Source organism: Leucopleurus acutus (assembly GCF_964270905.1).
Source record: "Leucopleurus acutus genome assembly, chromosome: 20".
In the NCBI taxonomy this organism is placed as follows: Eukaryota; Metazoa; Chordata; class Mammalia; order Artiodactyla; family Delphinidae; genus Leucopleurus; species Leucopleurus acutus.
The window spans coordinates 43,428,240-43,453,898 of record NC_139162.1 but is presented as its reverse complement, the minus strand read 5'-3'; the positions used below and the strand labels follow the sequence as shown (position 1 = coordinate 43,453,898).

Genomic DNA, 25,659 nt, shown 5'->3' with positions numbered 1-25,659 from the left:
CATTGGCTGATGCAGAGGGGAGGGCGTCAGCCCAGAAGAGCAGGGCCAGGAGCCAGTCCTGTTTCGGAACTGGTGACACGAAGACCCCAGCCTCTCCTCCAAACACATGGGACATGTCCTTGACCCTGGCTCCCCCTGTCCCCCACACCACATATGCAACACCTGGGGCCTCCACGAGGCCATTCATTCCTTAATTCCTTCATCCACACAACCAACAGACTGGGTACCAGGCGGTACTGGATGGCAGGGACCAGCAGCACACAGCCACCAACACAAGAGGGAAGCCCTGCCCTCAGGAGCCCTGCACAGACCCCAGACTCCCTCCCCACACCTGAGATGGACAGATACACAGACAGACAAGGCGGGGCCACATGGGGCCAGTTTATTGCAGTTAAATACCTCTCTCTCTATTTTTTTTTGTCCATTTTTTTCCATAAAGAAAATTAGAACACACTCACACACCCAAAGGGGAGCAGGGTTCCAGAAACAAGAGGTGGGGTGGGACATGGCCTCCCTGCTTAGGTCCAGGCCCCAGGGCTGGCCCCCCAAAGGCTCCCCTCCTTCCCATAAGCACCCTGTCTCAGTACCCCTAGAGTCCAAGGAGGCAGTGGGGTATGGCAGGGGCTCTGTCCTCCTTCCTCTTGCCTCCAGGTGAGGCCACTAGAAGTGCCAGGGCTGAGTAGGGGCCGGGAGAAGGGAGACAGACAGACGGGCAGGGAGGATATTGTTTCCAAGTTGAGGAGAGCAGTGGGTGCTTATCCACAGAAATTCATTATTTCTCCCCGTTTTTTGTTAAAAATCTACTATAAAAAACGCAGCTGGGGGAGGGGCGTCTGTCCCTCTCTGTGCTAAGGGCTGGGGAAAGGGACGGCAGGGGCCCGGAGGCGGCCCGCGCCGCACGCTGCGGACGGCGTCACTGCCGGGCGCTCTCGCCCACCATCTCCAGGTTGTGCTGCTGCAGCTGGGCGCGGAGCACGGCGTTCTCGTTCTTCAGCTCCTCGATCTGCCAGACACGACGGGGCACAGGCAGCCGGGGCTGGCTCCCCGCGTCCTGGGGTTCCTGGGCGCGCCTCGCCACCCGCCCAGGCCTGCCGCTCACCTGCTGCCTCAGGAGCTCACTGTCCATCTGCAGCCGCTCGGCCTCCTTGAAGGCCTCCTGCATGCGCTGGTTGGTCTGGCGCAGCTCCCGGATGTAGTCGCAGGCCTTCGACAGGATCCCTCCTTTACTCTGGGGGGTGGGCATGAGCGTCAGCACCGCCCGCTGGCCGCTGGCCGCCGCCCGCCGCCCACCGGCTCGGCCCCGGGGGGCCGCCCGCCTCTGGCGGCCAGGCAGACTCTCCGCAAGGGGTCGGGGACGGGCCGCAACAGCACTGAGGGCCGGAAGGCACTCACCGCTCCTGTCTTGCTATTATCTGCATTACAATCTGGAATGATTTTTGAAAGCTGGACGATCCAGTTGTTGATCTTGTCCCTCCGCCTCCGCTCCACTGCAGCAAGAACAGCAAGAACGAGGCTGCGTTCACAGCACTCCCTCTGTGCCCGGGCGATTCACCTCCTAAGGCAGGTGTCATGAGAGCCGAGGCCACCCAAGGTCACACCGCCAGCAAGTGCGGGGCTCCGATCTGAACCCAGGCAGCTGGCTCCAGCCCACTCCACATCGCTCCTCAAGAGGAACCCTCAAGTGCCACACGTACCTCAAGGCAGAATCGACAGCTGGGGGGCTGCAGGGTTCGCTTTACCCGTCCAGCGTGTTTTCAAAAATCTGATTCAACATTTAAAAATTAGGAAACTTCACCTAACAATTGGCCTCTTTTGAAAACTGGAGTTGTGGCCACAGTGGGCACGTGTTCTTGGCAGGCAAGAATGGGCCAGAGCCCTTTACACAGGACCCAGGCACCCTTCTCCAGTCCCCACGGCCCCTGCATTTGATTCTCCATGGTGCTCAGGTCTCCCCACAGCTCTGGGCCCCATGATCCTATTTCTCTTTTCATCTTTAAAATCACGGTCTGACCACGTCTCACCTCCACTGGAAGTCCTTTTCCAGGGCCCCCGCAGCAAGTCTCAGCTTCCCTGGCTGGCACTGCGGCTCTCAGGGGCCTGGCCCATCAGGGCACTGGGTCACCCAGGAAGAAGCGCTACGAACCCTCTCCTGAAGGCCAGGTTTGACAAACTACTGGCATATTTCACTTGAAAAGTCCAGATTTGTGATTTATTTCATAAAACACCACAACCTCACTCTGTCTGCTGAGTTGCGGGGAAGCTGCCCCCTTCAGACAGGACTCGTATGTGTCTTTGCCCTGTCTTCTCATCTGGCCCGTCGTGACCTATGACGGCGGCCTGGGGTCTGCCTGCATGGCAGCCTGAGACCCCTGGTTTGGGGCTCACTGAACAAAGCTATCCCAGCCCTTCGTACTAGGCAATTGCTGGGGACACACAAAAAAGCCCAGCTGCCCCTGTGACTCTCACCCACACACTCTCATCCCCCTGCCAGGGCAGCCCATGGACAAATGCAGGTGGTGTCTATAGAGGAGCGGGGACCGTAGGTGGGACCTGGCAAGGAGAGCCAAGGGGTATTTTCTCAGGGTTGGGAGACTGGGGGAGGGGTCGGGTGAGCGTGAGAAAGATGGGGTGGGCCAGAAGCTTGCCCCTGACTCCTCTCCTCCGCTGAGGCCAGCCCCGCCCCTCGACCCGACTCTCCCTCGAAGGGTGGGCCTGGCCACTAACAGGCGCGTCCAACTGTCTTCTCCAGGTGCTTGCTTTTGCCCACTCGCTGCTGACCGGTCCTTCCAAGAGCCCCCCACTTGGGCCTCGGTGACAACATCCTCCCACGTGGACTCGCTTCCTCCCTCCCTCTCCTCTCTTTCCGCCGAAACCTCCCCCTACCACGGTAAGATGATGCCCAGTATTGAGCTTCACCTGACCCTGGCCCTGGGGTCAGCGAGTGCACAGACCTGGGCCCCATCACTACCGTGGTGAGTGAACTTTCCCAGCGAGGACGACCCTGTCTTACGGTCTTTGGGGACTCTGTGGTCCAAAACAGCAGCGGAGCTAAGGGTCTGCCCAGGTCTGGCAGCACTGGCTACCACGTCCCTCAGCAGCGCGCTCCGCTCTAGGGCTTCAGCTGAGGAGCTCTAGAGCAGATGGCTGCCCAGTTCCTTCCTCTACCCTCCCGCAGCCCGACATTCCTGAGCCTGGGCTCCGTGCTGCAGCTGCATCCCACACACACTCCTCACTTCAAGCCACCGGGGGCAGGGATGCAGGGGCGGGGGACAGCAGTTCGCATTTGCTTCTTCAAAATTTACCGCCTGCCCTACTGTGTGCAGGGCACTCCGCGAGGCTGAAGTCCATGGTGGACTCAACCTCTGTCCTGCTGGCCCTCACAGCACCAGCGTGACATGCACGTGAACAGGAGACACTGACGCCACAGGACTGTGTGTTATAACTGAAGACTGTACCGAGTGCCTGGGGAACGATGCATTCTGCATGGAGTGAGGTGGGGTATATCTTCAGAGAAGGATTTAGAAAGGAAACATTTGGGCTGGTTTCTGAGAGGAAGGACATCAGGCCGACAGGCATCAAGAAACCCAGAAACGGTGATATGGAAACACCTTGGAGGGTGCAGGGGGTGGCGCAGGGTGGCAGGAATAGATTGCAGAAACAGGTTGAGAACCCCTGAATGCCCTACTAGCAGGTCTGGACCTTGTCTTCTCTTCCCCTAGGGGTCTAGGCCCTCGAGTCTAGGGCCTTTCTTGGCAATGTGGTCAGGCCTGTGGCTTGGGAAGACCACTTCGGCACAACCGAAATGGAGGAAGACCAGTTAAAACCAAGGCCATGTCCGTTTCTCAGAAGGCTTAAGTCACACCCACACAACATTTAAAACACAACTTAGAGGCAAAATCTGCCAGGACTAATGGGAGAAATGGGCAAATCCACAAATGTAAGACACCAACACTCCTCAGCAATTGACAGGACAAGCAGATAGAAGATGAGGACAGAAAACCTGAACACTGTCAGTCAACCTGACCTATACCACCGACGGAACACTCCACACACAGCAGCAGATACGCTGTCTTTTCAAACACACACAGAAACTTTCACCAAAATAGACCGTATTTGGGGCCGTAAAAGTAAGTCTCAACGAATTTCAAATAACTGAAATTATATACGTAGAGTATGTTCTCTGACCACAACAAAACTCACTTAAAAATCAATAACAAAAAGATAGCCAAAAAATCCATAAACATTCGTAGTTAAACAACACACTTCCAAATAAGCCATGGCTCAAAGAAATCATAAGGAAAACTAGAAATATCTTTAATTGAATGACAAGAGAGCACAACCTATCCAAATGGGATAGAGCTAAAGCAGCATTGGACTGGAATTCGCAACTGTAAAGGCTTAAATTGAGAAAAAAGAAAGGCTTAAAATCATCTTAAGAGACAGGGGGAAAACCCCCAGCAAATTAAACCCATATTAAGCAGAAGAAATAAATTAGTAACAGTACGAGTGGAAACCGATGCATAGAAAAAGCAACTCAAAAATCAGACTTCATATAAAGACCTAGATTTCTGGCTCCTCAGAGGTTCTGGCAGTAGTGGGCCCAAATTCTGACACGGCAGCGATGGCTGGCACCATGCAGTCACCCTTCAGGCAGGACAGGCACACAGACCCCAGTTCTCCACAGGGATCACCACTCCCCTTTCTGCCACACTAACTATCCTGACTCCCTCAGGCCCCTGAAGCATCTGCGGCCCAGAGGTGGGCCCCTGTGGTACCAAGAAATGTGGGAAAGAGGGAAAAAGGAGACAGAGCTGATTTGAGGTCCACTGCGGCACAGCGTCTCAGGGCTTGTGGATGTGAGGGAAAAGGGCAGAGCCGAAGTGGCCTGGCTCTCAAGTCCGGCTGCGGTAATCAGGACAGGGGTGCCTTTTGCTGCTCTGGAAAAGGGAGGCTTTGGGAAGGAGGGACAGAAGGTTCTGTCTTGGACAAGTTGAGTGTGAGGTGTTTCAAGGACAACCAAAAATGGAGATTCTGAACGGGCACTTCAAAATATGGGTGCAAAGGAGATCCAGAGAGATGGAGCAGAAAGACAGCTTTGTGCAGTGCGAGGTGTGGGGGAAGCCCTGGGAGGACATCAGGGGGCAGTCTCTCCTTTTTGGAATCACATACTTTTCTGGATAAAGCTCGCAGACGCACTCCCGGGAGAAACGACAAACACCAACAACCGGGGACAGGGTCTCGGGGATACTGACCATCCCTGGGCCTGATGTTTCACTCTCCTGAGACTGCTAGAAGAAGGGGCTGGACCTCCAGAAACGCTAACAGCCAAAGCACTTTCCAAACCTCGCCCATCGTGAAGAGTCACCTGGGGAACTTGTTGAAACACGGACTCCCAAGCTCCCCCTCCAACTTCCCATTCAGCACCTCGTGAGGACAGCCATGACTGTGAAGCCTTGCCCTCAGGAGCAGGCTGGAAAGGAGAATCAGAGCAGGTAGAGCAGAAAGGAACATTCCCGAAAGGAGAGCAACGGGCAGGGTCAGATGCTTGGAGCGCAGACAGGAAAGGAAGCCAGTGGATTTGGCAATGAGGTCATCACGAGTGACCTTAAATAGAGCCGTTTTGATAGAGAAATGAGCCAGACTGCCAAGGGTACGGGGAGGCCAGGCAGAGGGTGGGTCAAACACTCTGCAGGTTAGGAGAGAGTGGGCAGGCCACAGCTGGAGGGCAAGGGCAAGGTCACAGCGAGACTGATCTTTACAGGATGAGAAGTCAAGACTTTGGAGCTGGATTAATCCAGTGAGAGGCAGAGTGCGAGGAGGGTGGAGGGTGGCTGGCTGGTCTCCCGATCGTTAGCTGTGGTCTCACCAGGCGGCACACCACCCTGCTGGGGCTCACGACTCAACGCGCTGCACCCTCGCTACGAGCCTCTGGGGTAGTCAGTCGCGTTAACGCGTTCTTAAGAGGACTCAACAGGCGCGGAGGTTAAGAACCAGCCTAAGGTCATACGACCAGTACGCAGTAGAGCCAGGACTGCCCAAGGTAGACAACTGGAGACCCCTGAAACCCATCACACCCAAAACCAAGCTCGCACTCAACCCTCCCCTTTAAATGAACCCAACCCCGTCACGAAAGCCTGATTCACGAAATCCTGATTCTGCAGCCTGTGCTCCTCCGCCCCACAGCTCGGGCCCCCACAAGCCCCGTGCAGGCCCCGCCCTGTCTGAGGCCCACAGCTGCAGTCAACTCTCGTTTCCCTAACCTCTGGTGCCCCACCACCCTCACCATCCAGCCTCCACACACCATCCCTCTGCTTACTTCCCCTCGAAGCAGAATAAAAATCCAGGAATGGGGACCCCAGGAAGGCCTCTGACAAGGTCCCACGTGATCTGGCCCTGGCCAGGCCACCCACGACCCCACCAACTTCCTCTTATCTTTCCTGAAACCTGCTCTTCTTCAGACACACCAAGTCTGTTCCAGCCCAGGCCTGGGTGTTTGCACTTGCTTGTCCCTCGCTGCCTGGGACTCTTCCCATTCAGGCCCCTGCTCAGCCGTCATTCCTAGAGAGGCCTACAGAGCACACTGCCGCCATAACCCTCCATCTCCTTACCCGGGCTTATCTTCCTTCACGTGACACATGACTTATGTTCCCTGACGTCTTATTGTAGCTTTCTGTAGTTTCTGTCTCTCCCACCAGAATGAACACCCTGCAAGAGCCAAGGTGTCTGTTCCATTATCTGCTGCTGTACCTGAGGCCTAGAACAGGGGCTGGCACACAGTACGTATGTGCTGAACGAATGCCTGAACTCATTGAGCAGCTTAGATCACAGCCGCATAAGCCCACCTCCCAATCAAACACCTTTAGGACTCTCAGGTCTTCACCCTGACGTTCAAGGCCTTCCTTGACCCTCCCAACTCTCTCCTCCCAAGCACTCCACATAGAACCTCTGCTTTAACCAAACCAGCACCCACGAAGCAACCTCACTCTACCCTGCCTTCCTGTGCTTCCCTCTGCTGGACAGGCACTCCCAAAGGCCACTTCCCTGGGGGAAACGTCACCTGATCCCCCAGTCAGTGTTCAATCAAACAGCCTGAACTACTCTGAGCTTCCTGGACACTCCAGACTAGTGGCACAGGGCATGTACTGCCCAGCCTAGTATCCACCTTCAGGAAATATCCGCTGAATGATGGCTATTTGGGTGGAAGTGTCCCCTGGACATGCTCTGGCCTCAGCCAGAGACATGGACTTCTCGCAGTTTCATCTTCAGATGTACTCTCTCTCAGACCAGAGCTACTCCTGGAAGCTAGGCCGGCAGAGGCGTGGGGGGGCTTGAGCAAAACAGCTGCTTCGTGGGAAGGCAGGTCCAGGTGAGCCAGACCAACCCAACTTTCCAAGAGGAGCAGGAAATCCATACATGAATGTGAAACTTGCCATTTAAAATATTAGTAATTAATTCAAAGTCACTAGCCAGGATGTTAAACACACTGCAGCTCACACCTCCTGCCTATTTGCTCGCCACAGCGAACCTCCACATTTCTGCTTTTCCAGCATTCGACAAGCACCTCTCACGTACTTGTCGCATGCCTGCTGATCTGTGACTCCAAGCACCGGGCCAGGCTGTGCCCGTGAGGCCCAGCAGCTCCACCCTGACCTTACCTTCATTATGTTGAGCTCTCCTTCTCTCATCCCGTGGTGTCCTGGTTCCGTCGATTTTCCTAGAAAAGAAAAAAAAAATAGATGCATGTTACCTCCAGCCCATTGGTCCAAACGTTTATTAAGGAGTCAGACTTAAAAATGATCTTTACAACACGTATCCATATGCAGAGAGAGAAAGAGAAAAAACGAGAGAGAGAAGAGAATATGGCATTTTCTTTACTTAAACTAAAGAAACAAAAACCGACCAAAAAATACACCAACTGCCTGCCGTGTACTCAACCGCCTGGCTCCGATTTCAGAAACACATTCCCTTCCTTGGGCCCCCACACCAGGCCCTCCCAGTGTCCCCTACTCCTGGGAGCAGGTCTCCTGCACATACGGGGAGTAGGGGTGTGTCCGGGGTGCAATTGTCCTCTGCGTTCCTGTCTGAAGCACGTCCTGGGGCGTCATCATGACATAGAACTGGCCTGCAGGGAAAGCAGGGGTTAGTGCTAAAACTGGGGACAGAGTCAGACCTGGCCGGGGAAGCTTCCCTCCCTGCTAGGCCTGTTGCCTCCCCTGCCTTCCGCCCTGGCCCCTTCCTTCCTTTACCTCCAGCCTGCAAGCTCTGGTCTGTGGTCTGTACGGACACAGCCGTGGTATCTCCCACACTGGACGCTGGGAAATAGGCAAATCGTGCCTCCCCACTGACAGCCTCAGCTGCCGGGCTGCCACCATTGCTGAAGGGATTTTGGATTACAGCCTAGGGAGTAGGAGGACAGAGGCCACCCTTAGCCATCTTTGTTCCCCAATCCATCCCCTAGTTGCCATATTTGGTGTTTACTGCATTCTCTAGGGAGAGTGGGGAACCCCTCTGTGTGTGCCACTCTGCCCTGTGCCTCACAGCCCTGGAACTCGACAGATACTCAGCAATCACTTAGTGAAGTGACCCACTTTTAACTCTTAAGAGACTTTCCTGTTACCGTGATGCCCCTTTCACAAAAAAAAAAATGTTCCAAAGATCTTGCCCCAGGTTTCACTGTACAGAACAGAAATTTCACCTGAGGGCCTGAAGGCAGCATCTTGGTCCCACGTGCCCCACCCCCTGGGGCTCCCCCAAGAACAGAGGCAGTGTCCCTTCTCCATCCCCCCAGGGGGTTGCTGGGCACCTACCAGTGGGAAGGGCGCTGCGGGACCTGGGGGCACAGAGGCAGCAGCGGGGCCGGGGCGCTGGGTGGCCCCGTCCACACCCACCTGGGTCACAGCCTGCTGCCCCCCCGCGAAGGCAGCCGTAGACACGACGCTGACGGCGCCTGCTGTGTCGCCCTGGCCGTCCAGCTGACCATCAGTCACCTGGACTACGCGGTATGTCACCTGCAGGGGGCGGCAGAGAAGGAAGACCCGCGCTGGGGCCCGGGTAGGGGCCAGGTCCGAGCCCCTCCCAGCCCGCCCACTCTACCCTGGGCTCAACCCTCCACTTGCCCGCCGGTCTCCGGGCCCGCAGGCTCACCTGTCCTCCATTATTCTCTGTGCGGAATTGGTACTGGATGTTGTGGTCGCCGAACGCCGCCTGCTGGACGCTGGCGATGGCCACCGCCGTCTGCTCCTCCGCCCCAGGGCCGTCCCCGCCTGCGGTCGGAGGAGGGTAGGGGGGATGGTCAGAGGTGGCGCGGGCCAGAGCGCTCCCAGTGCCCTCCCGGGCGCAGGTCGCGGCCCCGGTGGGCCCCGCGAGCACTCACCTTCCTGCAGCTCGACGCCCTCCTCTGCCTCGGGTCCCTTGTCGTGACTGCGGGGAGGACGGGAAGAAGAGGGGGTCAAGGTTGCCCGCGCCCCCGCCCCTTCGCCCAGGTGCAGGGCCCCCATCCCGCCCGCCCCAGTCTGGGGCTGCGGCACCGCCAGGTCCGGGGGCCAGGGATATTCGCGCGGGTCCTCCCTCCCTCGCGGCCTCCATTTTGAGCTGGGCCCGGCGGCCGCTCGGGATCATGGCGGCCCGGCCGCCAGGCCGAAGGGCCGGGGCCAGGGCGCGCGGGGGCGCGGATCGGCCGGGCTCCCTTACCTGGCGGCGGCAGCAGCAGCGGTAGCCGAGGCAGCAGGATCCAGACCCGGGTCCAGCATGTCCATGGGGGGGGTGGGGGCGGGGGGGGCGCCGGGCCCGGGGGGGAGGGGAGGGGAGGGGAGGGAGGGAGGGGAGGGGGCGGGCGGCCGGGGGGGCCCCGAGCCCGGCGCTCACGCCGCGCGGCAGGAGGGGACGGAGGAGACACGGGAGCCGCTCGCGCTGATCACGGGGACAAACAGTGGGGTCATGTGAGGAGGAGATGCCGCCGCCGCCGCCGCCGCCGCCGCCGCCGCTCCTGCAGCCGCCTCCGCCCTCTCGCCCGCCGGCCGGCTCCCGGCGGCTCTAGGCTCCGGGACGCAGCGCAGCCGCCCCCCGCCCGCTCTTCGCGGCCCTCGGGCCTCCTTTCCTGAGTAGCCGCCGCCGCCGCGACTTTTTTTAACCCGGCCCGCCCTGGATGGCCGCAGCCTCTCCCCTGGGTCGCCGGCTCGCGCGTCCGCCGCCCGGCCTGGCCCAGTGCGGCGGCGGATCGCTGCTGCAGCCGCCGCCGCCGCTTTCTATTTTTTCCCCCTTTTTTTTCCTCCTTTACTTGAGCTGCGCGCGCGCGGCGGCGGCGGCGCGAGCCCGGGGCCGACGCGCGCGGGGGGAGGGCAGCCCCCGGGGAGCGCGCGCGCTGTCTGTCTCCGATGGAGGGCGGGTGCGCGGGCCCGGGTGTCGGCGGGGCGCGAGGTCGCCGTCGCCGCCAGCGCGGCCGCCGCCCCGGCACCCGCCGGCGGGCCGCCCGAGTGGAACGCGGGCCCGGATGGAACGCCGGGGAACCCGGAGGAGGGGCTCTGGTCGCCGGGAACGAGGCAGGCGGCGGGGTTTGGAGACAGAAAAGTAGGTCGGGGGCGGGGGGAAGAGTGGATGGGGTGGAAGGGGAGAGGAGCGCGCACGCGCGCCCCCGGCGGCCGCGCTGTGGTGCGCGAAGGCGGGGGCCCGAGGCGCATGCGCACGTCTGGGCGGGTCCGGGGGCGCGCACGCAGGGCGGGGCGGAGCCAGCGTGGGGCACGTATTCCTGGCCGCCGAGAGACGGAGAAGGCAGAGCTGGTCCTTTCCTCCTGGGTCGGGACGCAAGTCCCAAGAGAGAACTGGACATGCGGCCTTTTGCAGACACACACAGCAGCTGTCCGGGCTCCCCACCTCGCGCAGCAAAACAAACGCTTCCCTCCAGACTTAGGACTTGTGATCATAAGTTTTATTAGTCTTAGGAGGAGAATATCATCAATAATTCCTCAAATTTAAAAAAAAGTACAAAAGTTACATACAAAACGTTGAGATCAGACGACTAAACTTTCCCGACTCAGGCCCAAGTTCTGCAAGGGAAAAAGAAAGAAGGATGTGAGCTGGGGAGGACTGGAGAAGAGGGTCCAGGAAGGCTCTTAGAGCCAGGTAGGGCCGTTCACTCACCTTCTTAAGCCTCCGCTCCCGTGAGGCCTGGGAGTCAGTCTCAGAGTAAGGGGGAGGCGCTGGAGGGTAGTAGGCTTCCTCTTCTTCCTCCCTGTAAGGTCTCCTTCTCTCCGCTGGCCCCTTTTTCCGCAAGGCCTCTTCTAGTAGCTGCCCATCATATTGGGGGTCCCCAGACCTGGAGCCATCACCTGGAGGGTCCCGGGAGGGGTGGTAGCGGGCCCTAGGGTCAGCATGAGGGCGGCCTCTAGACCTGAAGTCATCATAGTAGGGATCCCGGGAGTGTGGGAAGTGCCTTGAGTCGTCTTGGTCTTGGTCTTGGTCGTAGAGGTCATCACGGCTGCGGCTTCGGGGGGGTGCACAGGCCCGGCCTCTCCTCCCACTACTTGGGGGAGACCTCCCTGATTCAGCGGAGCCCGGCCGGGCGAGGTCATCTAGAGCATCCACAGAACGGGCTCGGGGCCGCCCGGCCCCCCAGCCACTCCCTGGCCGGTCCAGGGGGGGCTCTTGTTCCCACCTCCTCGAACTCCGGGGGGAGTGGTGACCCCACTCCTCATCCCGGATCGGGGTGAGGGCAGGGCCCCGGGAAGGCCGGGATCTCCAGTCGTCCTCATGGAGGGAGGTGACTTCACTCATGGCTGTGGGAAGGAAGGTGTCACTGGTGGGAGGAGGTCAGGACCTAATGTCAGGAGCCCTGTGGTCCAGCAATGTCACCCACTTGGCTCATATACTCTCAAGGGGGCCCTAGGCTCTTCATCTATTTAGTGATGATCGTACACTTCACTGTGGCCACGGTAGAGAATGAGGGATTGTGTCCAGGATTTGGAGCAGGTATCAGGGAGTCATGTTTCCCCCAACCCCCGCAAGAATCCCTCAGACCCCAAGGCTCCTCACCTCGCTCTACACGGCCATTTGGGGGACCAGGTCGAGAAGAGTCAAAGTTGGCCAGCTCCTTCTCCATGTAGTACAGGACCCGCATGGAGTCGTCCTGCTGGTTGGCCTGAATCCTATAGCCACTACGGATTTCTGGGGACAGGAGTTGGAGGTGATCAGTTCCGGGAGGTTGGATGCTGACCCAGCCCCCTCCCCTATAGGCATGTCCAACCTCATAAGGATTGGTTCTCACCAGAGGTCACGTTGGTGTCTGTGTCACGAAGCAGGGGTACCTGGGAGCTGTGGCCACCAACTGGGGGAGACTGGCTGTCAGGAGGAAAACCCTGCATTCCCAGCCCCCAAGCCCCCCTTCCAGCCCCAGACCCCTTAGTGGCCAAATACCCAGCCTAGCCCCTGCCCCAGCTGCTCCTGGCTCCCCCCGACCTCACCTGAGCTATTCCTGTCGAAGTCTCCAGAGTACCCGTTGTACAGAGGGCCCATGGGAATCATGGCTGGGGTCTTGGCAGGGGAGAGGTGGGCATAGGTGCTGGGGGCGTAGATGCTTGGGACGCCTGAGGTGGCAGCTTTGCCTGCAGCATACACTGGGGAGGACACGCATAGCATGAGAAGGCCCCCAGGGGCCACATGCCTTCTTCCCACCCCACCTCCCCCCGCCACCCCACCTCCCGCCACCCCAGGCTGAGGAGCTTCCCTAGGTGCTTGGTTGGTTTCTGCAGGGTCCCTGAGGTGAGGGGACATCAGCTTCATGGAGTCCACACCTCCTGTGCCATGCCTCACAGAAGTTTCAGGATCGGGGGGGGGGTGCATATTGGCAGCCGGCGGCCCCGATCTGGTAGGCCAGTATGTTTTAGACAGTTTGATGGTTTGCCAACATCTGACAAGGTTTTACATCAAACTCTCCTGCCAGCTTATCACAAGATGCGGCCACCCTGGACCTGCATTCCTACAGAGCAACAGGGGCAGAGGCGCCCTATAGCCGGTAAACAAGTATTCCCTTTGGCAGCTGAGCCCTTGCTCTAGAAAAATGGATCATCTTGCAGGGGGAATCCCATGCCTACTCCCCTCTCACGCCTGCCCCGTCCTCCCCACAGGGTCTTGCAGACCCAAAGGTGATGGGACTCAGTCTGAGGCAGGATCTTGGGATCCTCAGCGTTCACTTGCCTCAGCGAAGCAGCAAAGCGTCTCCTCTAGTGTTTCCCACTTGGGGGCCGCACCCACCCCGCCCCCGCCTGGTTCTAGGCTTGACAGCTCAAGGGCAAATCCTCCTCCTCTCCCTGCCACCTTCCTCCCCAGGCAAGAGGTTGGGTTCTGGTGGCTGCTTTGAGGCAAAAGTCATGGGCCTGGGCAAGTCACTTCCTCCCCGGGACTCCAACAGGAAGATGGAGTGGGGAGATGGGCTCAGAAAGCTCCCTTCACCTCTGATTCAGTTGGGAGGCAGAAGGCTCAGTGCTCAGCCCCACCCCACCCAGCCCTGAAGAAGCCCTTCGGCGGCTCAGCCGATGTGCCCTTTTATAATTAACTGTGGGAGCTGCTGCTCCAGGACAGCTCAGCAGGACTGTGGCTGTGACAGAAATGACAGGGCTTCCGGCAGGGAGTTAATGGGACCTCGCTTTGGCGTAACAGGGTCTCAGGATGGAGGAAATGGGGCCCTGGGCCTGGCATTTGCAGTCCTGGTCCCAGCCTTAGTTAGTGGGGTGACTGCGAACTTGTTTGCAGCCCTTGAGGATTCCACGCGACCTGTGAAATGCCCAACACCCACTGCCCGAGGAATAAGCAAGAAGCTCTCACTAAAAATGATGAGAGGGAGAGGGGTGGCCAGCACGGGCCCCCAGAGAGCAGCGCATTTCTTTCTCCAGGGCCGCGAGGAAGCAGGTTGCCCACCGCTGAGTTCAGTGACCGTAAAGTTAGCCAGCATGGATTGAGATGCGGCCCCGTGCTGGGCCTGCATACACAGTGCTCCCTTGATGCTCATGACGCCCCCGCGACGGCAGGACCTTGCAGAGAAGGAAACCAGCTGCTCGTCTGAGGTCACGTGGTGTGAGTGGCAGGGCTCTGATTTACCAACGCTGACAGCAGCAATGTCCAACAGCCAGTGGGCGGGGAACACTCTATGTAGGCCAAGCCCCGCAGTTAATGCGGGACACACCAGTTCACCGGATCCCAACTCACCCTGTACAGCGGGCTCTGCCATGGCCCCATTTTACAGAGGAGGAAACTGGGGCTGAGAGGGGAGGTCATTCACTGGGCTTCCCAACAGGTAAGGTGTCCAGCCAGGACTCAAACCTCTACCTGCCCAAGCTTGCAACGACTGCCTATGATTTTACCTGGACCATGTTACACTGCAGTTATGGCACGTGGAAGCCTTAAATATATGGATGCCAACACACAGCCATCTGAGCTACATGGGTAATTCTTTCCACCACCTTGGCCTAGAAATCAGCGGGTGCCAGGAGAGGGGCAGGTCCGTCCCTCTTTTGGTCTCCCATAGTCTAGGTGCTCCTAACACGTAAAGTTATTTATTTCTATCTACCAACATCATCTGTTCATCAAGTAAAGATACGGTGAACTTGACAATGATGAAGGAAAAGGTGAGGTGTCCTCACTAAGAACTAGTAGGGAAGTGTGCTTTCATGGCCCACTTTCAATACAAGGAACAAAAGAGCAGATATGTCTGAATATAAGAAAGTAGCCAGTGTAAACTTCCATGTCAGAGTTGATGAAAATAGTCATGCGAACTTCCCAACAAGTGAGTGCAGAGGTGCTGGTTCACCCAGATGCTCTCTGGAAGGGAACCGGCAGTGCTGAGGTCCCTGAGGAAGGGGAACGGGGCAGCTAGAGGAGGGAGACTCTCTCTTCCTTTCCACCCCTGTTTTGTTTGCTGCTTCTCCCTCCATCTCTGGTCCCACATCTAATCCCAGGCCTGCAGGTGCCCACTCTGAGGCACTGGATGTGTCCTTAAACGGCATCCGTGAGAAATCCGGAGTGCTTGTGTGGATGTGGGTTGTTAAAAGATGCTTGAATTTGCTGGGGCTGTCAACCTTGTTTGGTTTCTCACCTTTTTCACTTAGATTTTGTTTTTATTTTTTTGGCCACCCCGCGTGTCATGTGGGATGTTAGTTCCCCAACCAGGGATCAAACATGTGCCCCCGGCAGTGGAAGCGTGGAGTCTTAACCACTGGACCACCAGGGAAGTCCCCAAGATTCTGTTTTTAAAGGGAGTTTTACTTTCCGGTGAATAATGTTTTGTACTATTTGAATTTTTTTTTTTTTTTTACCACGTGCATAAATTATACTTTCAAAAGCAAAGACTCAAAATAAATGAAAGGTGAAAAATAAGTGAAGAGCTGAAGTATGTAAATGATAATCTAAAACAGCAGGTCCTCCTTGGCCCACTTTCTCCCAAATTGCTCCCCTTAAAACCTCCAGACCGGGACTTCCCTGGTGGTCCAGTGGTTAAGACTTTGCCTTCCAATGCACGGAGCGCGGGTCGCGGAGCTGAGGACCCACATGCCTCAGGGCCAAAAACCTCCAGACCAGTGAGTGGCACCATCCTGGGAGGCAGGCAGACGGCCACCTCCTCTCCTTGGACTCAGGAGGGAGGCCAAGCGGGGGCGGACAGGCGAGGGGCGAGGGACACTTACGGGCCTCTGGGCAGCAGCACTTTTCGGGGCAGCAGGGGCACCTGACGTAACAGCAGCAGGTGTGGGGGCAACACTGACACCAGCAGATGCCCAGCAGGAGGAAGACAAGGAAGGCGGCCAGGCAGACCACGACCACGAACAGCCAGTCTGCGGAGAGACAAGAGCCGGCCCTGAGCTGGGAGGCCGGGGAGGGCACAGGGATGCGGGCACCGGGGGCAGTGCGGAGTGAGGGTGGAGCAGGGGCCGTCTGCAGAGCTCTCCGGGAAGCTGCAGCCCTCGCTGGAGTCTCTGCGCCAGGGGCTGGGGCGCAGCTGCAGAGGGACGCCCGCTCCTCTACATCACGGGCCGGCCCCAAAGTTAGGGAGCTCGCCCCAGGCTCATCTGGACGAGGCAGTAAACACAAGGCGACCCGGCCAGAGCAAGGTAGGCTGTAGCCTTGAGAGAGGACAGAGAGCCAGCTGCCCAGATCCCGACCCCCAGAAGGGCACTGCAGGCACCAGTCACAGGAGCCCCCTGCCTACACCCCAGGCCCCTCGTCAGCCAGCCCAGCCCACCCCACGGCCTAGAGCCAGGTCACTAGATGCCCCGGAGTCGGAGTCAGGCGGTGTTTTTAGTGGGGTCTAAGCGAGCGGCGTTTAGGGCGGGGGAGAGTACTCGGACAGAAGCGGTAAGTGGTACATGGGGGACTCCACCCGCCCTACCTTCCATGGGCCCCGCCTGAAAACCGGGTAAGAGCTCAGCCACCCCAGAGGTCCTGCCTGGAGGGACAAAAGAGAGACAGATTATGCTGCCCCTGCCCTGAAGCCCAGCTCCGGGGTCATCAGGGTGGAGGTATGCCCTGCAGAAGAGGTGGGGTCGGTGGACTAGCAGGGTCCGAGCATGTGGTTCCTCCCCCATCCTATGTGGGTGCTGTCTTCCAGAAGATTTCCATCACGTAATTCACTCACTCTCTCCCGCCATGGGGGATTCTATTGCCCAGAAGGGTTCCAGGATGTATCCCATGGGTTCTGAAGGATCGACCTTAGTTTGGGACTCCATCTCTTCCACACACACAGGTCCTATCGCCCCAAAGGGTTCCATCCCAGGTGAGAGGGGCAGTCCCTGTTCCACCAGGCACAAGAGGCACAGTAATGCTAGGGCCCATAGAAATGTTTTATTTTAAAATCTGAAGAAAAAAATACGACAATACTGAATATATAACAATGACTTGTCTTTATAACAACACAATCATAAAATATAATGGTTTTTTTTAATCCAGAGGAAGAGGCCCTTGAAGGCGAAAGTGTCTACAACCCATAAAAGTCACAGTATGGCCCTGGTTCTCTGCCCACCGGGGTCCCCTACGCAAGCTTCACGGCATAGCTAGTGTCTCCTTCAGGTGCCGCCCGGCACTCTGTGCCCCGCGAGTGCTGTATCTCAGGGGCATCGACACACCTGGCTGTACACCAACAAAGTTCTATCCAGAGCTCAGCACCCCATGCCACATGCCCCCAGGAGAAGGTTCTAGCAATTAAACCAGCGGTTCTCAAAGTGTGGTCCTGTCTGGGAGGCCAAGCCGCTCTCCTGATGACACTAAGCCATCGTTTGCCCTTCTCACTCTCCTTCGCCAGTAGAGGTGCAGGCAGGGGAGCTTTCCACAGGCTCCGTCACATGTGATGATGTCATGTGCTCTGATGGTAATCGACTGTGTGCTTGTGTGCCGGATTCAATTTATAATATGTTAAACAACTATAAATATAACCCACAGAAACGTAAACAAAATTTCTTTGAGATCCTCAATAATCTTCTACGTGGGTCCTGTGACTAAACTTGAGACATGCTGATGTAGATTGTGCATTTTACCAAAGAACACACAGATTTCTCTGGGTCACTGGTGCATGCATTCTGTCACCCAGACATGAACTCTGTTGCATGATCTGAGCACCCTGGGGCGTGCTCCCCCATCCTGTGCTCGTGCACACGTGCGTTACCTTGCATCATGCATGTGATGATGGCAACATCTCACATAGAGCACACACCACGCGAGACTGTATGTGTCGGCTGAGAACAGAGCATCTGGCCAACGGCAGCATCCCTTCCACACATGGCGGGGGGGTGGGGCTCGCAGCCGGGCGGAGGCTGCTGGCGGGTACCCCAGCCTGCCCCTGAGCTTGTGGAGGCAGCCGAGCTTAAGGGGAGCAGTAACTGCACAAGCCACACAGTGCCATCCCAGCGGGCAGAGGGCCGGCTTCCCGTGCTCTGGCAAGGGACTCCGGGGTGAGAGGTGGCTCTGGGGGTGGGGCAGAAGCCTCCTCTCAATTATATACGCCATCAACCCTCCTCGCTCACTGCCCATCAACTCTAACCGTTTCTGTATTTTTAAAAACGGAGACTGGGAAGAGGTAGAGTCCCCATTTCTCTCCACTCTTAGTCCTGGCTCTGGTTTATTTGAAATGTTGCGGCGGGCGAGGGGTCCCTACCCTGCCTGGGGTGCAGGGTACAAATAAGCCCAAGTGACTGGTGGTGCTGTGAGGGGAGAACAGAGCAGGCGACAGAGCCCAGAGAGTGAGCCGGAGGGCAGAGAGCAGATACAGCAGTGGCAGAAGCAGCCCCCGACCCTGTCCCTCAGGGCCCAGCCCACTCACCGAGGACGATGAGCTCTGCGTAGGCCTCGTTGTTCCCCTGGAGGTCCTGGGCTGAGACCACGGAGCAGTAGTACACACCGCTGTCCCCCCAAGCCGTCTGGTCAAAGGTCAGGTCAGCATCTGCGTCAGGAGGAGACCCGTGAGGGCACCTCGGGGGAGGGGTGCCTGATGCCCGCAGCCCCTGCCATGAGCACATGGGGAAGGGGGCTGCAGACAGACGAGTGAAAATTGAATCACTCATACCACGGGTGCTCTACCTTTTAGGCTCGGTTCTAAACACTTAATGCGGGGAATTTCAAGAAGGCTGTCAGATGGCGCTGTTACCTTCCCTGTCTCGTAGAGAAAAGAAAGAGGTCTGGTGAAATTACTGATGAGCTGTACAATTGTGGCAAAAACTGGGGTGGTGGGGCTGGGACGGTCTGACTCCAGAGCCAGCACTTCAGACTTACGCCTTCCTCTGTCCCATGTCCCAAAGCAAAAGTCGACTCCCCAAGACACGACCCACCACAGAGCCTAGTGCAGACCCAGGGGCCTGGGGCCTGGATAAGGAAGCAAAGATAAACAGGCCAGATTCCAGGAATCAGGAGTCACCCAGGCATGAGAAGGCGGGGATGTGAGGGAGAGACTTAGACTAGTTCCCTCCTCCTCCGGCCACCATTGGCACCCCGCTTCCAGGTCAGGCCCAGGGCTTGGGGACGCTCTGTGAAGCAGCCCCGGGGAAGGAGCCTGTTAATTACACCAGAAAAGAAAGTGTTTCGGCACATCCGGTTTCCTCTCTGCTCCTCAGGCCCTAATTAGTTAAATCCCTCCAGCCATTCACCAGGGCAGGACAGGGTGTGAGATGGGGCTGCGGGGCAACTCCACCTTAGGCCCCCGGGGGGACAGGAGGTAGGAACAGGCCAGAGACCGCACCCCCAGAGGCCCACAGCCTTTCTCCCCAGCTGCTCTGGCTCCCTCAGACCTGCCTACCACCTTGCCCCACGGACCCCTGCCCTTCCCCAGGACAGTTCTGAGGGCAGCCACTGCGTGCGCCCCAGTCCACAGCACCTGGGCATCAGTCAACTGCCAAAGGAATGAAAGACCCGGAGCCTCCTTCATTCTTCGGAAGGAAGCCCTCACATCCATAGAAAAACCTCCTCTCGATGTCTGTCTACACCATTCCAATCGCCTCACCCTGGCTCACAAGGCCCTTGCAGTGACACACGGCCACTGGTCACCACACCAGCCTCATCCCCCCAACTCTCCCTCACTCACTAGACTCCAGACACACCGGCCGCCTCACTGTCCCCCCACGTGCTGGGCTCACAACTGCCTCAGCCTGCACTCCTGCTGTTCCCTCTGCCTGGCTCTGTGTTCGCAGACCCTCGGGGGGCCGGTTCCATCCTGCTGGTACAGCTCCCCTGCCAGACTGCCTAATTGTATCAGCCAGCTTAGGGGCTGACGGGCCACGATCCCATCTCCAGGAGGAAGCGGGCTCCAGGCAAGCAGAGCCTGGTCTGTCCTGGTCACTGCTGAGTCCTCCGGGGCCTGGCCAGGATCTGGGAACGAACCCCTTCCCTCCCCATGCTGACCTTCCTTAGAGTTCTGGGCATGTGGCTATATCCGAACAGGCGCCCGATACAGTCATTCAATATGCGACACACGATTACTGAATGCATCTGACGATGTTCCAGGCAGTAAATGAGGCACCTGGTGGACTGAAGAGCAACAGTTCTCAAAGTGGGATCCGTGGGACCTAGGGTTCCGCCAGACCTTTGCAGGGGATCCCTGAGGTCAAAGTTATTTTCATAAGAATCGTAAGATATTTGCCTTTTTCACTTAATCTCGTGAGTGTAGTGCGGAGCTTTCCAGAGGCTGCACGTGTGTGTTATCACAATACATCGAATGCAGAAGCAGCTTTGAGAAGCCAGCTTCCATTCAGCCAGACTCTGAGACATGCAAAAACATAAAATCAATGCCATACATTTTCCTTAAAGTTTTTCATTTGGAAAATACGGTTATTTTTTCATAAAAGTATGTTATATATACTAATCTATAGTTTATTATCATCATTTTAAAAAGTTGTTTATCTTCTCAGTATATTTTTTCATAAAAGTATGTTATTTATACTAATCTATAGAGTTTACTATCATCATTAAAAATTTTTTTTTATCTTCTCAGTTTTCTAGCTGTAAAAACAAAGCTCTTTGGGGACCTCAGTAATTAAGAGTGTAAGGAGGCCCTAAGACCCACACGTTTGAGAACCACTGCTGTAGAGGACAGGTATGAACCCCTGCCCTTACACGGCTCAGATCCTAACTGGGAAAGAGTGACAAATAAAAAATTTAAACATATCGAGGATCAGATGGTGATAGCAGTAATAGAAGGCAGACAGGAAGTGCCTCTGTTGTAGAGGTGGGGACCGTGCAGAGTTTAAGTGACCCGAAAGGTAGGGTGACCCTGGGCGCAGACACTCCTTCGTGGTCACGTATCCAGCCCCCAGTTATTGATCTCTTACTATGTGCTGGGTCCCTCTGCATATGTTCTTTCATGGAATCATCCTAAAACTCTAACCTACATTCTCCCAAATCCTCCAGATTCTCCGTAACACCCTCTTGGCCCATCATTTTTTCCACTTGTATCTTTAAATCAGACTCTAAAAATGCCTCTCCAAAACCAGAACCCAAGAGGAGGGCCCCGCCCAAAGCTGGAGGGGGGCGGGAAGGCAGCCCCTAGGCCAGCAAGAGCTCCTAGGCCAGAAGCTAAACTCTGGGCTCCTGCGGGCCGGATCTGGGTCTCAATGCGTTTTGTTTGGCCTGCACAATGTTTTCAAAACCCATGAAAAATACCACTTTCCGGCTTCTTTTGATCAGTTCTAAGGCCTGGGCCCACCTCCTTCCTGCAAGGCGCACCCTGTTCCCAGTCTATGTCTGGTCCTGACATCACCTGGGCTGGGCATTGCTCTAATTGTTTTAGGTGCAAGGAGAAAATGCCGGGCCTCCACTTGGGAACAGGAGCTGGGCTTTCCTCCACCTCCCTGGGCCTCTAATTCCTCATCTGCACACAGCAGAGGCGGCCCTGGTGATCTCAAGAGGGGGGTCCCATGAGCTCTCAGGTCCAGCGCTACTGAGTTGGGGGCACATGGGCCCCAAGCAGCCTGAAGAGGTAGAAACAGGGCCCCAATCCAGGCGCCCACATCACCCAAAGGACGGAAGAACGGAAGGGGAAGCAGGACCCACCCAAGCTGAGGGACACTGCTCTGGTTTTCCCAGGATGACTTTCACTTTTAAAACCTGGGCCGTTGGTGACCCTAGGAATTCCAAAGAGAACTCTGCTTTTCTCCATCCTCAAAGCTGAAATGGAGGAAGCTCCCATGGCTACTGGGCTTCCTGAAAGGACATACACACAATGGATGTTTACAAATCATGGCCTATATCAAACATGGGCCCAGGTCAAGGCAACTTGAAAGACCTGGGCCTGTGGGGGCCTCTGGAGCAGGAAGAATCTGCCCCAGATAGAGCCTGAAGGTCACTTGAGTTCTGGACTCAGCAAATGGGGCACAGTTCCAGCCAGTCTTCAAGGGCACTCTCAGGACTGAAGCTGTCCTGACAGGGCTGTCCGGTCATAACCTGGTCCAGGCTGGAGAAGTCTCTGGATTATGGGGTAGGGGCCTACACAGGTTGAACCCGCAAGAAGCCGTTTATCCACAAGAACAGCAGGAGGCTTTGGGCTCGCTGCCCATGGAAATTCAGAGCCAGCAGGGCCAGTCCCTCCCCAAAACAAGACTGACACGCTGGGTCCCTGCCCATGGTCTAGACAGAGGGTGGGGAGGACTGTGTTCCAAGGCCTGGTCTCTTGGAGTTGGTAAAGGGATGCCCCCTTCCCTCTGCGGCCCCCATGCCCATGATTGAAACTCTAATCCTGTTGAAGCAGGTGAGCCTTCGTCCCTCACCCACTGCTGCCCACCACCCTCCTCTCTGACGGCTAGATTCTTTAGGGCACAGTCCCAGTTCCTCTTCAAATCACATTTGCAGCGGTTTTAAGGGGTGAGCCCCGAGTCACTATCACATGTCACCCAGGTCTGTTTTCTTTGTGGCACTTCGCGGGACTCTCTGAAATTCTCTTGCTCCTTCTTTATCTGCTTGTTTGCTGCCTGTCTCATCCCACGAGAACATCACCTCCTTGAGGACAGGGATCTTGGCTGCCCTGATCACCCCTGTAGCCCCAGCACTGGCTACCATAGCTTCTGGCACTTAGAAGATGTCCCATAAATACCAAATAAATGGATGAATGAATGAACGGCTTCCCCACTGCCCTTTACCTGGTTCCAACAGGCACCTATCAGCAGCTAGCATTATGGTGAAGGACAAGGGTTCTCAGTGCTGCCTGAATTCAAATCCCAGCTCCAGCCCTTTACTGGCTGTGCACCAAGACAAGCTACTTTATCTCTCTGTGCCTCAGCTGTCCTGAGTGTAAAATGTGGGCATAAAGCACCTGGCAAGTTGTAGGCTTTCTCCATTAAAATCCCTCACCCCTTCGGTTCACTCCTGTTACCTCCTCAGTGAGTTCTTTGCTGAACTCCCTGGGCAAGCAAAGGGGTTACTAGCTTGAAGACTAGACCCAAAGTGTCTGACTTAGACTCCCACCAGCTGTGTGACCTTGTGCAAGTCACTTGACCTCTCTGGGTCTCTGTAAAATGACAATAACAGAATCTACCCACTCAATTATTGTGGTCTAAATGAGTTAATCCATGTCAAACTGGATTAGAGCCTGGCACACAGGAGGCTCTTTAAGAGTTGATACTTATATAAATTCTACTTATTATTGCTGATGCTACTAGTATTATTATAGAACCCCGCCTCTCTCTCCATTACCCACTTTTCTTTATCTTCAAGCACTTGATAGTATGTGTTGTGTTTATCTTATTTGTCTCCCTCACTGGAATTCAAGCTCCAGGAGGGAAGGGATTTGATGATTTTCTTTACCGCTGTATATGCAAGGCCTCAAATGGTGCCTGGTATATGTTAGGTGCTCAATAAACCTTTGCTGTTAAATAAAGGAATGGATGGATGGGTAGAAGAAAGGATCCCTCCCTCTGTCAATCCTTTCAGACACTGGCGCTGACGAACTTCCAGGTGGGGACTCCAGGTTGGACATGAGGAAGCCAGCACCACCACCCAGTCCAGCCCCAGCCCACCCCCTGCCTCCCCCCTCCCCACCCCACGTACTTCCTGTGATGGTGATCCTCCGGCCCTGGTAGTAGTCTCCCAGGGTCACGGCATTGCCCTGTTTGGTGGCCACAACCCTGACGGTGCGCACGCTGTCCTGGCACTCCACGTAGGGGTTGTAGCCCGGGTTACCAGCCGCCAGCTGGGCGTTAAGCTGGTTGTCAACACTGGCTGGGGAGAAGGCGTCAGCAAGGCGGTCCCGGCAGAAAGACTTGTACTTCCAGATCACGATGGGCGCCATGGGGGTCGTGGTCGACTGGTAGGAGCAGGGCAGGGTCACGGGTTGGAATAGGATCACCACGTGGTAGGGGTCTGTCACAGTCACCTGGATGGCGCTGGCAGGGGCTGAGGGCAAGGAGAGTCAGCAGAGGGACCGCTGTGAGCTCAAGGAGGTGCTTCAGCAGGAAGGAGCAACATTACTTGTCACCAGCTTGACATTTACAAGTGTACGGTTTTACAAAGCGCCTGGCACACATTGTTCCTTAATCCCCAAGACCGGTGAGATAGCTCCGATAATCATGCCCATTTTACAGACCCAGGGGGCTGAAGTGGCCGGTGCAAGGTCACATTGGCCAGATTTCTTAGAACATCCTGTCCACCCCTCTTCCCAGACTGTGACCTCGGAACCGCCCTTGCCCCCTCTTCCCTTGCCCATTCTGTCATGGAAAGGGCCTCTCTGTGGCCCGTGCAGGCAAGCCCAAATGGCCCCCCACAAAGCCCACAGTGCTCAAGGCCCCCCTTCAAAAACAACCACCAAGTGTTCCAAGTTACTCCGGGTTCTGTGAATTTGGAGGGGGGGATTTTGGAGTTGTTTGGCCTGCTTTGCATACAATGGTTAAAGCCCCCCTGTAATGTCTCCACCAGCCTCCCACCTCAGCCCACCCAAAACCATCTCAAATGAACACGCCCAAAGTGCCTGCTGAAAAGTAAAGTACCTCTGATACCCCCACCCAAACAAACATCAGATCCAGCAGAAGATGGTTTCCAAACAAGTCCTTGAGTCCCTTCCACCAGACTCTTACGCACAGATACTTCGGACATGGTTGGGTTGGGGGGTGGGGAGTTTCCAATACCGCACCCACCCAATGCCTGGGCGCTGTTTCTTGATCTCTCCCCCTAGGAATCTTCTACTCCAACGCTCAAGTGCCTTCTCCCCGTTACCCCAAGACTTAGAAATCTCGGCGGGCTACCGAGTCCTCATCCCGGCCTTTCCCAGTGATCGGTGGTCCTTCACCCCTACCCCACAAAGGGTCCCATTCTCCTTGCCGCTCCCGGATTCGCTGTCCCGGGAGTTTCACTTCCTGCTATCTCTGAACAAGGGCGGGGGAGCGCTCTCAGGCACGAATAGAGAATTCCTCTCTGGCACACAAGGGATCTCCGGAGACTTGGGGATCAGGAGGTCTTAGTCTCTGCGCTCCCCCTCCCCCAGTTCTCCTGCCTCCTGGGCAGTGGAGAACTCCATCCATCGCCCTTCTACAGTGCCCTCCCGCCGTTCCGCGGCACCAGGGACCCCGCTCTCCGTACCTGTGCACAAGGTGCTGAGAAAGAGCCACACGAAGACGACAGTACCCCAGCCCGGGGTGGCCGGGCAGGAGCCCAGCCGCCCCCAGAAGGGCCGGCGGGCCAAAGGCGCCATCTCGCCGGTCTGGGCGAGTCGGGCCCGAGCGTCCCCTCCCAGGTACCCGGAGGGTAGGGGGCGCGGCGCGCACCAAGACTGGGAGGGGTGCCTGCTCCTCCCCTTCCTCCTTCCGTTCCTTGTTCCTATTCCAAGCCCACCCTGTTCTAGGATTTTAACTAGAGGACATATCGTGGACGAAGAGCACGCTTCCAGCTTTCGGGGAGAAACTTGCTTGACCCACTGTGGATCTCCGAGCCACTCCACCCCCCGTGGCTCTGGGGAATGGATCGGCCCAGGTACACAGGGCGAGAACACAGGGCAGGGCTAGGGGTGGGCGGCGGGGAGGGGCTCCTCCACCTCCCTCCCCGGAAGTGGGCTGACCCAGGTGCGTTCCGGCCCCCAGGGTCGGAACCAAGTGACCAGCCTGCCGGGAGGGCGCCTGCAGACTAGGGATCCCGTCCGGCCCCCTTCTGCTCAGGTCATGCCGAGCGGGGTGTGAATCACCGAGAATCGAGACTCAACTGGGGTGATTCACCTGTTGA

At 56.9% G+C, this 25,659-nt stretch overlaps 2 protein-coding genes and 1 long non-coding RNA gene across 5 annotated transcripts in view; 1 reads left to right on the top strand and 2 right to left on the bottom strand.

Annotated features, from left to right (window-relative positions):
- Nucleotides 1-357: 357 nt before the first annotated feature.
- Nucleotides 358-9,837, bottom strand: USF2 (upstream transcription factor 2, c-fos interacting). Of its 2 annotated transcripts, none has more exons than XM_082863295.1 (10): nucleotides 9,691-9,837; nucleotides 9,374-9,420; nucleotides 9,145-9,263; nucleotides 8,808-9,008; nucleotides 8,247-8,397; nucleotides 8,035-8,122; nucleotides 7,656-7,714; nucleotides 1,393-1,487; nucleotides 1,100-1,228; nucleotides 358-1,003 (listed from the first exon to the last, which is right to left on the bottom strand). In XM_082863295.1, the coding sequence occupies exons 1-10, from the start codon at nucleotides 9,753-9,755 to the stop codon at nucleotides 914-916; spliced, it is 1,044 nt and encodes a 347-aa protein (XP_082719421.1). In that variant the 5' UTR covers nucleotides 9,756-9,837; the 3' UTR covers nucleotides 358-913. The 2 variants fall into 2 exon arrangements, with proteins under 2 accessions (XP_082719421.1, XP_082719422.1); XM_082863296.1 differs by having other exon boundaries at nucleotides 8,889-9,008.
- Nucleotides 9,838-10,788: 951 nt separating this feature from the next.
- On the bottom strand, nucleotides 10,789-25,363 carry LSR (lipolysis stimulated lipoprotein receptor). 2 transcript variants are annotated; one of them, XM_082863110.1, is made up of 10 exons: nucleotides 25,024-25,363; nucleotides 23,500-23,844; nucleotides 18,293-18,412; nucleotides 16,370-16,426; nucleotides 15,669-15,815; nucleotides 12,456-12,608; nucleotides 12,260-12,319; nucleotides 12,028-12,159; nucleotides 11,137-11,771; nucleotides 10,789-11,042 (listed from the first exon to the last, which is right to left on the bottom strand). In XM_082863110.1, the coding sequence occupies exons 1-10, from the start codon at nucleotides 25,133-25,135 to the stop codon at nucleotides 11,007-11,009; spliced, it is 1,797 nt and encodes a 598-aa protein (XP_082719236.1). In that variant the 5' UTR covers nucleotides 25,136-25,363; the 3' UTR covers nucleotides 10,789-11,006. The 2 variants fall into 2 exon arrangements, with proteins under 2 accessions (XP_082719236.1, XP_082719237.1); XM_082863111.1 differs by lacking the exon at nucleotides 16,370-16,426 and having other exon boundaries at nucleotides 10,791-11,042; nucleotides 25,024-25,257.
- The window catches only part of LOC309977173, a 336,876-nt gene continuing 336,534 nt past the window's right edge, over nucleotides 25,318-25,659 (top strand). Inside the window, exon 1 of the long non-coding RNA XR_014327034.1 lies at nucleotides 25,318-25,413. This is a non-coding gene — a long non-coding RNA (uncharacterized lncRNA). The remainder of the gene's footprint in view (nucleotides 25,414-25,659) is intronic.